Here is a 12,764-nt window from a genome sequence, read left to right as displayed (position 1 = left end):
CACAAAGCAACAAGAACCAGGAGGAAGTGAAAAAGTCGCAACCTTTATGGAGTCTGAAGCCACTAGCCATTGTAGAGATTCAAGAAAAACACATTTGGTGTATCCTAGAAAGATGTTAAGGTGATTCAAGAATGGAGTTCATGGGACTAAGGAGTGGTGACAGCACCGCGCAGCTGAGATGGTTGCGGTTGCTTCTGGGTTTTCGAGACAGCGGAAGCGATTTCTTGGTCCACTTTCTTTACATAAGAATTGGGCACAATTCTCACAATGCTATTAAGCTCAGAATTTCTGAGAATTATGGAACCCAGCTCTTAATTTGATTGCACAAAAAACTACAGAATCGACATTCTCGCCGGGTTTCATTTTCTCCGATAAGGGTCGATACCGGTTCCGAACATTACCATTGGACAATTCCTGGTGCGATTCGACGAGGACTTTGTTGTCTTTCCCGATGACCCAAATGACGACGATTTCCACGGTGCGGATATGAGGTGTAGAGTCAACCAACGAGGTTTCGCCCTCTGGTTTCTGACTCCATTTTCGCAATTTCTTGCTGAAAACTGAAGCTGCTTCCCAGAAATTTCCAGCAATGTCCTTCAAATGGTTTCTAACTCCATTTTCGCAATTTCCCCCAATTTCCGCATCTTCTACTAGCTCCTCATCACAATGAGCCAGCCTGGAGAACCTAATGTTCTTCGATTCCACTTGCGTATCCGCATTGGCCGCATTATTCTTGTCATTGATGTCCAAGAGAAGCGCGAGGGTGTTCCGATCCCAAAATCGCAAGACTTGCGACGGGGCTCGGTGGACCCACCGACAGCCTCGAGCCTAGAAGCGGAAACTGGCCTACAGCACCGGAGATCCGGCGCGAAGGAGGAGGACGACGACGAATCTCCGGCAGCATTACTCTGGCGAGCTCCGTACTCGCCATTTCCGACGGGGTTTTCAATAAGCAGGCGAGAACAATCGGACGATGCCAAGGAGGAAGAAGACGGGTATGGATGGGAGAATTTATTAAGGTGGGGGTTGCAAAATTACCAAATTGTCCATGATTTTAACTCTAGTTAGTGAGAAATCTGACCGGAGGACTAAATTGGCTAAGGTTTAAGACTATTAGGGATCCAATTACCTAAAATTGACAATGAGGGATCACATTGCAGATCGGGCAACAACTGAAGGACCAAAAGTGCGATTTTCCCAAAAATCTACTTTAAAAATGTTCTCTATAGTAAATTACCTTCACGCTATCATTTTGCTCATTTGTTGCTAATGTGATCTCAGATTTTTGCCTTGTGTCATAATGTCCCCTTTTTTTTTTATTATTAAGATTAGCTCTTTTTTCATGCTTGCTTGCACCACTACTCGATCTTTTCTTTCTTTAATAAAAAATAAATTAAATTGAACATTGTTCCACATTTCTTTACCCAACATTTGAGCAAAAAGCAAGCATATATGAAGCACAAATATAAGCCATTTCATAACTTATTAGAAGTTTAATGAGAAAGTGATTGACCCTAAATCATTTAAAAAAATGGATCAAATTGTAACTACATAATAAAATTAAAGGTTGAAATTCTTCAAATATAATGGAGCCATTGATTAATGTTCAGAAACTTTTGTATTGTTAAATTTGGTATAAGGATTGTGATATTGTGGCCGATCAGACCGCATAGAATAATGACTCGTAAATAATATTATGGACTAGGATCCACTTTGCATTGTGGATCCTAGTTCAAAATAACATTCAAATTATGTCTATGTAATTAATATACTACAAATTTTCAGATAACAGTTACTGTGACTGTGAATAAATTAAAGACACATAATATATTAAATGCATGCACATAATATGTTAACTGTAATATGTGTTTGTAGTTATTAACATATTATATGTCTTCATTTTAATTTATTTACAAACATATAATTTATCAATTAAACACACATAATATGTTATACTTAGATACATATTTTTTAGACCCACAAGGCAAGATCCACATGGATGATATAACAATTGATCATGTTGGGAATCTATCCTTAGGTCCCAAAGACTTTCCAACATCAACTACATAGCAAAGTATAGATACAAACACGTAAAAAGCAGCACAAATAACAATACAAAAACAATTCCGACACCCAAATCTTGGATTATATTTTGCGTCATAGTGACTCAAATCCTTCGTCTCGTTATCAAGATTTCTCTCGGTCCCATTCAAATTAAAAGCTAGACAGTTTGGTCCAATACCTTCTTGATACGTTGACATAAATCGTGACATCAATTAATATGCGGGAAAGGATTAATTAGTGAATGATAAATTACTAATTAGTAAGAGAATTATAAAATGTTACCTTTTTTTTTTTAAAGAGATCGTAAAATGTTTACTTTTGTTTGGCCTTTTAGAATACTATACATTTGGCATCCTGTATTATAAAATTTAAAAACATTATGTGTACATTCGTGTTATGTTTTGATTTTTGTCCCTTTTTTATATGCTAATAAATGTATACATTCTACTTAAAATGTTATATGCCTTATTTTTATTCGACGAAATCATCATTATTATATTTTTATTAGACAAAACTATCATTACACTATTATAACTTTGTTTTTAATGAATTTTAACATGACGACTGCATCACTATTACCATACACTCACATCTAGTCATCGATCATATCTTTTTCTTATTATTTTTTAAATATTATTTTATTAAAATTATCATATGCACTTTAATTTAATAATGGATTATATTTTTGAGGCAATCGTACTGAAGTTGAGCATGGGTGACAACTGTTTCACGAACACTGAATGCAGCGACGATGGGATGGAATTCATCACCTAACTGGGTGAGCGTATGAACCACAAGATCCTCATTGGAGACCGGATGTTGCGCTAACGCGAGGTCATCAGCAACATACTTCATGTCTTGTAGAACCAGACACTGATCGGGAACCTTGTGGATTTTTGGCTAGTTTGTTTTAAGAGATATTACCTGTCCTTTAGACGAGCTGGCATAACTCAACATGAGGCGAGCCCAGGCATCCGCGACCGTCGTGGTTGTGGAGATAACGGGCTGGGTTGTCTCAATGCAACTGTCGAGTAGAGCTACAAGAATAATTTCATCATAGCACATCCACTTTACATGTTTGGGGTTTACAGTCGTCGATGTAGTGTCAGTAAATTGAGCAGTTTCTTTGATAGTACCATCAATGTACCCCAGTAAACCAAGGTCGATAAGCGTCGATCGGACCTGCCGTTGTCAAATTGGAAAATTGACATTAGTATGGCAAATTGGAAAATTTGTCGGGGCGGATAATTGAATGATGGTCATGGTAGCTAAAACAGTCGTAGGACCCAATGAAAAAGGAAAAAAAATCTCGTCTATTAGAAAGGAAAGAATATAATATATATTAACCACAAGAGAAACACACTACAATAATATGGAAGATCCTTAACAGTTTTGAACCAAAATTATAGGAGAAAAAGTATAAGAGAATAGACTAAAACAAATAGAATAAATAGAATAAAATATATACACATACTACGCCTTAATAACCTCAAAATTTCAAGTTGTACACATCAAAGCCAAAGAGACAACTAAACCTGTGGAGCTGGCCTTCATCAATTGAATCCTCAGATACACAACAATAAACCTTGGGACAAGTAAGTTAACCTAGTCAATCAATGATTTGTGAATTGAAGCTAATCTAAACACTGTTCTCTTCAAATGATTGCATCTCAATCATAATTTTATTTAGTTATCCAAAAGGCTTCAGAATATGCAAGACTAAACGCTAAGCATTTCAATTGCTCCGATCCGGCAGATATTTTCTGCCCATGTTACACCAAATCATGGAGTGATTTTTAGATAAAGAGTTTTGGTAAGGAAAAATAATATTTTTCTAAGGGTATCCATAACGTGTGTATTTGTGAGGTTTATTTACCCCACGTCTCCACATCAGTACTTTTTAAATATGTTTATTACTATATTCATTTATTAACCCTATTAAAATTAATAATATTTCGTATTAAATAATGTTACTTATAGTATAATTAATAATTTAATTAATTTTATTATATATTGTTTATGATTATACGGTGATTTTTTACCGCCGTATATAGGTAACATACACGGTGGTTAAAGTAATTATTTACCACAGAGGTCACTTATACGGCACTTCAAAAACCGTCGTCGTTGTAGTAGCTATGTTTTGTAGTAGTGATTTAGGTTATGTTTGGTAACATAGTTAGCTTATCAACCAATTTTTTGACTTATTTGACTACTATTAGTTGTTTGAATTGGTTAAACAACCAATATAAGTGTTTGATTAATTAGCTTTTTGTAATAGCTTATTCCTTCAAAACGCTAAAATTCAAAAAGCTGCTCAAAGTTACTTTTTTTGATCAGTTTTTTAAGAAAGTCATTTTGCATGTAATAAGCTATCAGCTAACAACCAATTTAGCAAATATCTTTATACAATCAACTAATACTATCAACTAGTTAAACCACTAATCCAATCAACTAACAACTATCCACTAAAAAATATTTACCAAACACCCCCTAATTAATTTTTAAAAGCTAGGATTTGGCATATTAATTTTAGTTTTCATATTTATATATTAAAATTTTGATAATGATGGATTTTCAAGGGAAGAACAATCTAGGCCATGAGTTGTTGCATAAGGAAGAGGCTTGAAATGACTGGACTATATGCATATATGTATGATAACATCCCTATCCACTTAAACAATTTGTTCATCTCATCTCATTAAATATGATAGTTTGATAGAGTTTGTGTAATGTCATTTCCAATGAGTATACTATACCCCACACAAATTAAATAATATTGTTAACTTATAACTTGGGTAACTCATGTGGCAGAACAAATTTGGGCAACACAGATATTGTGCAATCATGAAATTATTTGAAGTTATTCAATTGAAAATGTTGTGTATATCTAACTTGTCACACATTATTACACCACAATAATATTGGAATATGAATGGGAGAAAATGTTTAAATTATTGAATGGGAAACCCTAACTATTTAGGTCATGTCACAATCTCCATGCATTGAAGGTAGAAGAAGTCTTGAGGGAAATGATGAAGGCCTAAGGGAGCTATTAAAAATTGAGCAGCTGTCATTTCTTTCCAAATAATGGAAAATATGGGCTCCATTAATTCATTGATCGCCACTTGAAACTAATATTTTGCTTGCTACTCATCCAACCATTTGTCCCCACAACAGTTGCTAGCTAGTTGCCCGCATTGGCAGCTCAGTTGGTCACAAAGGTAAAGTTTAAAAAGAAAGATAAGGGGTCGAGTCTCACCAACTACAGTGTGAGAGCAATCTTTCAAAGTGAGGGGCTCCTTACAGTGTGAGAGCAACCTAGCAACCTTTCAAAGTGAGGGGCTCTTTGTGCATCACAGTAAGCAAATGTTTAGCCTCTGTGTTAAACTGCGTTACCATGGTTTACATCCACTCAGATGGGTTGGAGATTCAACCTTTTGAGAAGAAAAACAATTGCTAGTTTTAAAGCACTTCCCTTTGTGTTAAACTGCGTTACCATGGTTTACATCCACTCAGATGGGTTGGAAATTCAACCCTTTTGGGAAGAAAAACAATTGCTAGTTTTAAAGCACTTCCCTTCGATAAAAGTTAAATTTGCAGATGAAAAATTTATAGGTAAAACAATGAAAATTTATATGTATTAAATTCGTAGGTACTTCAATATTTTCTTATAAAGCTTGGAAATTAAATCAGCATAATGAAATTTTTTTATGCTTTTGATTATTCAATTATATTCATTCACACCCACAAAAGCTTAAAAATGAAGATGTAAATAATCGAGAAACTAAACTTATTTTACTTTATTCCTATATGGGTGTGGATGAGATGTCGTGAAATCTATTTCAGTTTAACTAGAAGTCTCTTAAGTTTAAGCCTCGACTATGTAGGAAACGAAATTGCTTGCTATCCTTATTGATTGAAATTTGTTCAATTTAGACATTAGTTGGGTAATTGAAATGTACCACATACATTCTCATAAGTCATATATATTATAATAAAGCATTTATAATTTCCTTGGTTTTTTTTCTAGTAAAAGTTGCAGACAAGATATGATTGATGTATGCCATTAATTTAAGATTTAACCTATTCGATTGAAAATAAAATTTAATGGTCTTTGTATTATAGTATAGGCATTAATAATATCTTGATTAAGGATGGATATATTGCCCACTCAATAGAGTACATGCACCAACAACAATCAAATCCATGTAAATCCCAATCCCAAGCCGCAATCCCGTTTATGTAAGATGGAGTTTATTAATTAATTGAATAGTTGAACAGGGAATTGACAATTGAATAATGTTTGGTAATAATTGATTAAGAGTTTAATTAGTCAATTGGCCATAACTTAACTTATAAAGGGTATTTATGCCTTTTGAATATTTATGACCAGGGTCCAGGGATCGAGTCTCACCCGCGCCAGTGTGGGAACAACCTCTCAAAGTGAGGGGCAGTGAACAAAGGTCAACCTCTCAAAGTGAGGGGCAACAAAGGTCTAGACTCTGTGTTCAGTTGTGTTCAGTTGATGCCTAGGGGTTGGGGATTCAACCTTTTGAGAGAAGAATTTCTATTCTATTCCCTATAAAATAGGATTCCTATTCCTCTAAAATTTATTCCATAAACCAAATATGCTCTAAGAGTAAGACACATCGGGATAGAAAATGTAGTAGTTGTCATGAAACTAACAACCCCCTCCCCGCCTGCCATCTTCGTGATTTGCTCTGATACCAATTCTTAAATCAAACGCTTATACGCCAAAAGTTATAGCTAGTAGTGAATATATATGCAACTTTATTTTCTTATACTTGCAAAGCAGTCAATGTCACGTTTCGATGACAGGATGCTGGAATCATTTTTCCAAGCGACCGCTCAACAGTACTATCACTGGGGTGTGACAATTGATATTTGAGTGGATGGTGTGAAACCCCTTTCTTGCCGTATGTGGTATGACAATTTACCTATATATGTCAATACTCATTAATATATATATTCTTTTTCTAAGATGATTATTAGTGTTATAATAAATGCGATTATATATTGAGAAATTCCCTAAACATTACTCCGTATTGTGGGTATGCTTAATTGACGCCATGCATGCCGACTGGCCAGAAGTAGTGTGGTTGGGCAATTGATAGTGGAAGGTCATGCAAAAGAGTAAATGATATGATTATGTGACTTCACATCAAACCTTATTAATTGCCTTCTATATTGTTTTCGTATTTAAATTACTCATAGCACCAAGTGGCATGCGTGTGTCTATGGACCTTCTTAGATTTAGATATTAGCTATATACTTGTCCTTTAATTTCTATGTGCTTTTATATTCAATGAGAGTATTTGGTAAATAGCTGTTAGCTGATTGAGTTAGTGGATTTGACTAGTTAATAGCATTAGTTGATTGTAGAAAAATGTTTGATAAGTTAATTGTTACCTGATAACTTATTACATGTAAAATGACTTTCTAAAAAATTGATCGAAAGAACTGCTTTGAGCAGCTTTTTGAATTTTAGAGTTTTGGAGCAATAAGCTGCTACAAAAAGCTAATTAATTAAACGTTTATATTAACTGTTTAACCAAGTCAAACAGTTAATAATAGTCAAATAAGTCAAAAGTAGCTGATAAGCTAACTATGTTACCAAATAGGACCAATATAAATATGTTTAATAAAATGAGTTACTAATGTATAATAATTACAATTTCAATTATGTCTTTAGTTTAATTCCTTATATTTTTGTAGCAGTAAATATCACCACGTCTCGATAGCATTTTGCTAAATTTGTCCCTCCAAGCCTCCGCCCAACAAATTAATTAATGAAAGTGCACATATCGGACTTCACTCAATGTGGTTTAATTTGCATGTGTTTAAGAATCCCCAAAGGAATATACTAATTGTTGACAACTTATATCCTCGCAGGAGTTGCCTAATCAAAATACACTCAGTACTGAAATTTCTATAAAAAGAATACTAGTTTAGACTATGATTCTAAAGTGTAAGTGTGTAACATAAAAACCCGCATGTAATATCGTATGTATATGGTACTTGTCAACTATAAATGATTTTTTTTTTTTTGCAATATATAAACAATATATACTTATATAAAGGATTGGATTGTACAATTTCATTTTCTGACTAAGGTCACGATGTTGGCTTCACCTAAAATGCACCTTCTAAATTTCGATTAGGGCTGTATAGTTATGAGTTCAAACTCTTGACCTTATACTTAAACGATTTAAATTCTTTTTAATCGACTCAACACCTTTTGAGACTGATATTAAACCATTTTTTAAAAAAAGGTGATTTCTTTCAAAATTGTTGAGAGTTTTGAATTGGGCTTTGGCAATTGGCATATATTGGTCTTGGAATTTTGGGTAAGAGTGTAACACTCAACAATTATTACTAATAAATAACTCATTTTCCAACTGATCTCCTGATAAACTAGGGTGCAAGTAAAGCCCCATATTTGTCCAGATGTCATGCATCATATGGATGTTCTTATATAGAATGATTATAAGCAGGCACAAGTCATTTTCTTCAATAAAATATTTGAATTTCCGCAAACACAGCATGTGGACAATCTCTTACTTATCAATAATGCATATTCAATCTCAGTCTCCTCATCTCATCATATATATATATATATATATATATATATATATATATATATATAGACACACAGAATTCATGCATAACTAAGCCACAAACTCCCCAACTAACAATTCCCTTTATTACAAAACTTCCCCTTCCACACACACAAATTCAAGAAAGCTGGAAGAATGGGGTTTCTTGATCATCTATCAGACTTGTTTGAGGTTAAGAGTAGAAGAAACAAAAAACGAAAACTCATGCAGGTTCGTTTACTTGTTATTAATAATATTTTTATCAGCAAACTTCCTCTACTTTTTCTTTTTTTTTTTGTTGTTTAAGATTAAAATAAGAAACATTTTACTCAGCTATTTTGCCAGTTTAAAATCGTATGCTATTTTTTTTTTTTTTAATGACGAGAGAAACCCGCAGTCACAATCGAGGTTGTGCACTGGGTAAACCCTGTCTACCTTAACTGGCAAAAGATCACAAGAAGGTAAGCTAACCTAAATTGTCCATAACCGATTAGGTTGTTCCCATTTTTTTTTTTTAAAATTAATATAGTAAACACTTCCATTAATTGGGGTGCCACAATACTAAACTAGAGTGTTCAGCCACTTGTTCCATCATGTTAACGTAGGTGAATAGCTTAAAAAAGCATAGACAACATAAACATAAATTAAATAGGATATTTTTACTTTTAAAGAAAAAAAATTTCGAACATATTTCTCTATTTTTCATTCCATGTTAAGGAACCAGTTGGCTAATACTCTAACTAGGAGCAGTGGCTCTCCGGTTCGATGTTCTTGGGGGACTTCTCCCCCACATTATTTGTTATAGTTTTTGAATTGATTCAATGATATTTCTTTTTTTTTTTTAAAAACATGCCGAATATATTTCCCAACTGTCAATGTAGTCCTTAATTTTCAATTTCAACCAATTTAATCTTCGAATTATTTAAAATTTCGTCAATTCAACCCTTTCACGGACCAAATTGACGAAATTTTAAAAATTTAGAAATCACAATTTTGGCCCTGAAAGGGTTTAATTGACAAAAGTTTAAACAATTCAAAGATTAAATTGGTTAAAATTGAAAACTAGTGATTACATTGACAGTTGGAGAATAATTGAGTGACCAAAATAATGATGATTAACTCTTTTCTTTTTTCACTTAAAAGATGTATTAGAAATTTCTAAAGTTTTCTATTTACTCAGCACGCCTTCTCTCGAGCTAGAAATATTTTTGTGTATATTCAAACAAAAGGTTAATTTTTTTTAATTTTCTTTTTTTTGGAAATTATGGCACTATGCCATATTGCACTTGGAAACTCCCTTTTGTATAAGATAACATATATAGTTCTCAACCCCCAACCCCTCCTTTGCTCAATTTATTATATTTTCCCTCATTAACTTTCTAACTACATATGTCTCCCATTACAGACAGTTGACATCAGGGTTAAAATGGATTGTGATGGCTGTGAGAGAAGGGTTAGGAACGCTGTTTCTTCCATGAAAGGTTTGTTCAAGTTTGTGTACAAATAATCAAATATGTACCACTTTGTTGTGGCTTTGCTCTATTATGGAAAGAACTTTCGGTCAGAGCACATTCAAGTAGCGATTATATTGCAGACTTTTATGTAAAACAAAGAAATAAATACGGAGTATAGCATGCATAACACATATAATTGAAGCATGTACTCCATCTCAACTAAAAGCCTAAACTGATAGTTGGAGTGCACATTTATGTTTATATATTATTTATGCTCAACACGCCCCTCACGTGTGCGGGCCGATTGCTTTGATGGGCTTCAAGTAAGGTGAATTTTCTTGTTAACGAGCTTGGTCTTAAAGATTTCAATTTAATTATGTATTTTATCCTAAACAAATACATTACTTCAAACCCTTGTTAATTATTGGCCTTATTGACCACTTTCAACTCGTGGTCGAAAATAGCTGACGATTAACATTTTGAATCCTCAAAGATGTTAGAAAGCACCTTAATTAGGATTGTTCTGAGGTTAAAAGTCTCAACTTTTCTAGCCGTGCACGCCTGACCCAATTAATAGTCGTACACCATAACACAATTCTAACTATTGGTTAAGGTATTGATTATAATCAATTTTTAAATTAACATTGAACTTCTAAGCTAGCTTAGGGGCAGCGCAAAATACAATATAATCTATCTAAACTATATAACAAAACACTAGTTTACTTATATAAAGATATAATATACTAAAACCGAACAAAAAAATTCAAGTTACATATATAGAATATGATCTTAAATGTAAATCATTCACGTACGACTAATCTTTGTTCCCTGTATAATTTAGGTGCAAAATCAGTGGATATAAACAGAAAGCAAAACAGGGTAACAGTATCAGGTTATGTGGAGCCAAAGAAGGTGTTGAAGAAAGTTCAAAGCACAGGAAAAAAGGCTGAGTTGTGGCCATATGTGAAGTATGATTTGGTGTCATACCCTTATGCCCCTGGAGCCTATGACAAGAAGGCTCCATCTGGTTATGTGAGAAATGTTCCCCAAGCTATTATCCCAAGTCCAAATACTGAGAGGTTCACCTCCATGTTTAGTGATGAAAACCCTAATGCTTGTTCGGTCATGTAACATATTTACGTGTACAATATTATATATGTATGTTCAATAAAAGTTCTAAGGGTACGGTGGTATTAAAATATAGGTACATCAATCTCTTCATAAGTCTATGTTGTTTCGGCAAGTAAAAGTTTAGAGAGGCCGGGAATGCGGGTTGATTAGACTTTTAAAACTTTTAAATTTAAAGAAGGAACAAGGTGCATGGAAATTAATCACTGAATGTAACCTAAAAATGCAATTAATCCATTGAACAAAGAAAATGCAATTAGACCACTTAATACTCCAAATATATGCAATTTCACATGATAGCAGGTTACCATCCATTTCATGGTTGTTTGCTTACGTAGATGATGAGTTAGCACTTTTAATAAATTTTAATAATAACTTTAAAAAAAAGAATTAAAAAAAAAAACATGATCCCGGCCACCCCTCCACCCTCCTCCTTCGTCTTCGGTCGAAGACGAAGACATATCTCTTCATCTCCGGAAGGGGGAGGGGAGGAAGGGGATGGCTGCCAGCCACCCCAATGGTTTTTTTAAAAAATAAATTATTTTTAATTATTTTTATTTTTACTTTTAAAGTTTATTATTAAAAATAATTTAAAAAAATGTCAACTCACCCTCCACGTAAGTAAACACCCTGATGGAATAGATGGTAACCTGCTATCAGGTGAAATTACATATATTTGGAGTTTTCAGTGGTCTAATTGTATTTTTTTCTTCAGTGACCTAATTGCATTTTCAGGTTACGATCAGTGACCAATTTGCATCTTATTCCTTTAAAGAATAACATCAAAGTGTTTGTAGTGGAAGACTTGAAATTTCCAAGTTAAGTTTTGTGGCTTAGATTTGTTCTTGAGAAGTTTTGCATATATTTGTGTGTGGTGACTGTCGAATCCATAAATTATAAATTACTTACTCTTGTGAATTGCAATAGTGATGAATAAGGTCGTACCCACAGAGATGATTAGACTTAATTTTAACAATAAATTTAAGGGAAAATATCACTTTTCTCCCTGAGTTATGTGTATATAGCAGTTTCCCCATGAGTTGTTTTCCCATGTAATGTTAAATTGACATTTTTACCCTTAAAAATAACTATTTCATTTATTTTTCTTCTCAAACTAATTATTACTAATATGTATGGAAGACCACGGTTCAATTCGAACCTAATCGAACACTATAGAAATTGAGCCTAAATAGTATGGACGGTTACGGTTACGATTCAAAACCAGAAAAAAATAAAAAAAAAATAATTGTTGAATTTAGACTATTTTAAAAATAAGAAATAGAATTTACAAAAATAAATAAATTTTGAATTGGCGGTTCAAAATCGAAATTAGAACCGAACCGAATTGAACCATCCATACTATTTTGGTATGATTGCTACAGTTTCCGGTTAGGTTCGAACCGAATCGTGGTCATCCATACATATAAACAATAATTGTTGGAGAAGAAAAATAAATGAAATAGTTATTTTTAAGGGCAAAAATGTCAATTTAACATCA

The 12,764-nt window shown here is 33.4% G+C and overlaps 1 protein-coding gene across 1 annotated transcript; it reads left to right on the top strand.

Annotated features, from left to right (window-relative positions):
• The first annotated feature begins 8,735 nt into the window (after window positions 1–8,735).
• Window positions 8,736–11,347, top strand: LOC116024834 (heavy metal-associated isoprenylated plant protein 20-like). Its single transcript, XM_031265842.1, has 3 exons — window positions 8,736–8,915; window positions 10,090–10,165; window positions 10,980–11,347. Exons 1-3 carry the CDS (start codon window positions 8,841–8,843, stop codon window positions 11,267–11,269), a joined length of 441 nt encoding a protein of 146 aa, XP_031121702.1. The 5' UTR covers window positions 8,736–8,840; the 3' UTR covers window positions 11,270–11,347.
• Window positions 11,348–12,764: the final 1,417 nt, after the last annotated feature.

This window comes from Ipomoea triloba, chromosome 7 (assembly GCF_003576645.1).
Source record: "Ipomoea triloba cultivar NCNSP0323 chromosome 7, ASM357664v1".
NCBI classification, from domain to species: Eukaryota; Viridiplantae; Streptophyta; class Magnoliopsida; order Solanales; family Convolvulaceae; genus Ipomoea; species Ipomoea triloba.
Note: the sequence above shows the minus strand (reverse complement) of the source record. Positions and strands in the feature narration are given on the sequence as shown.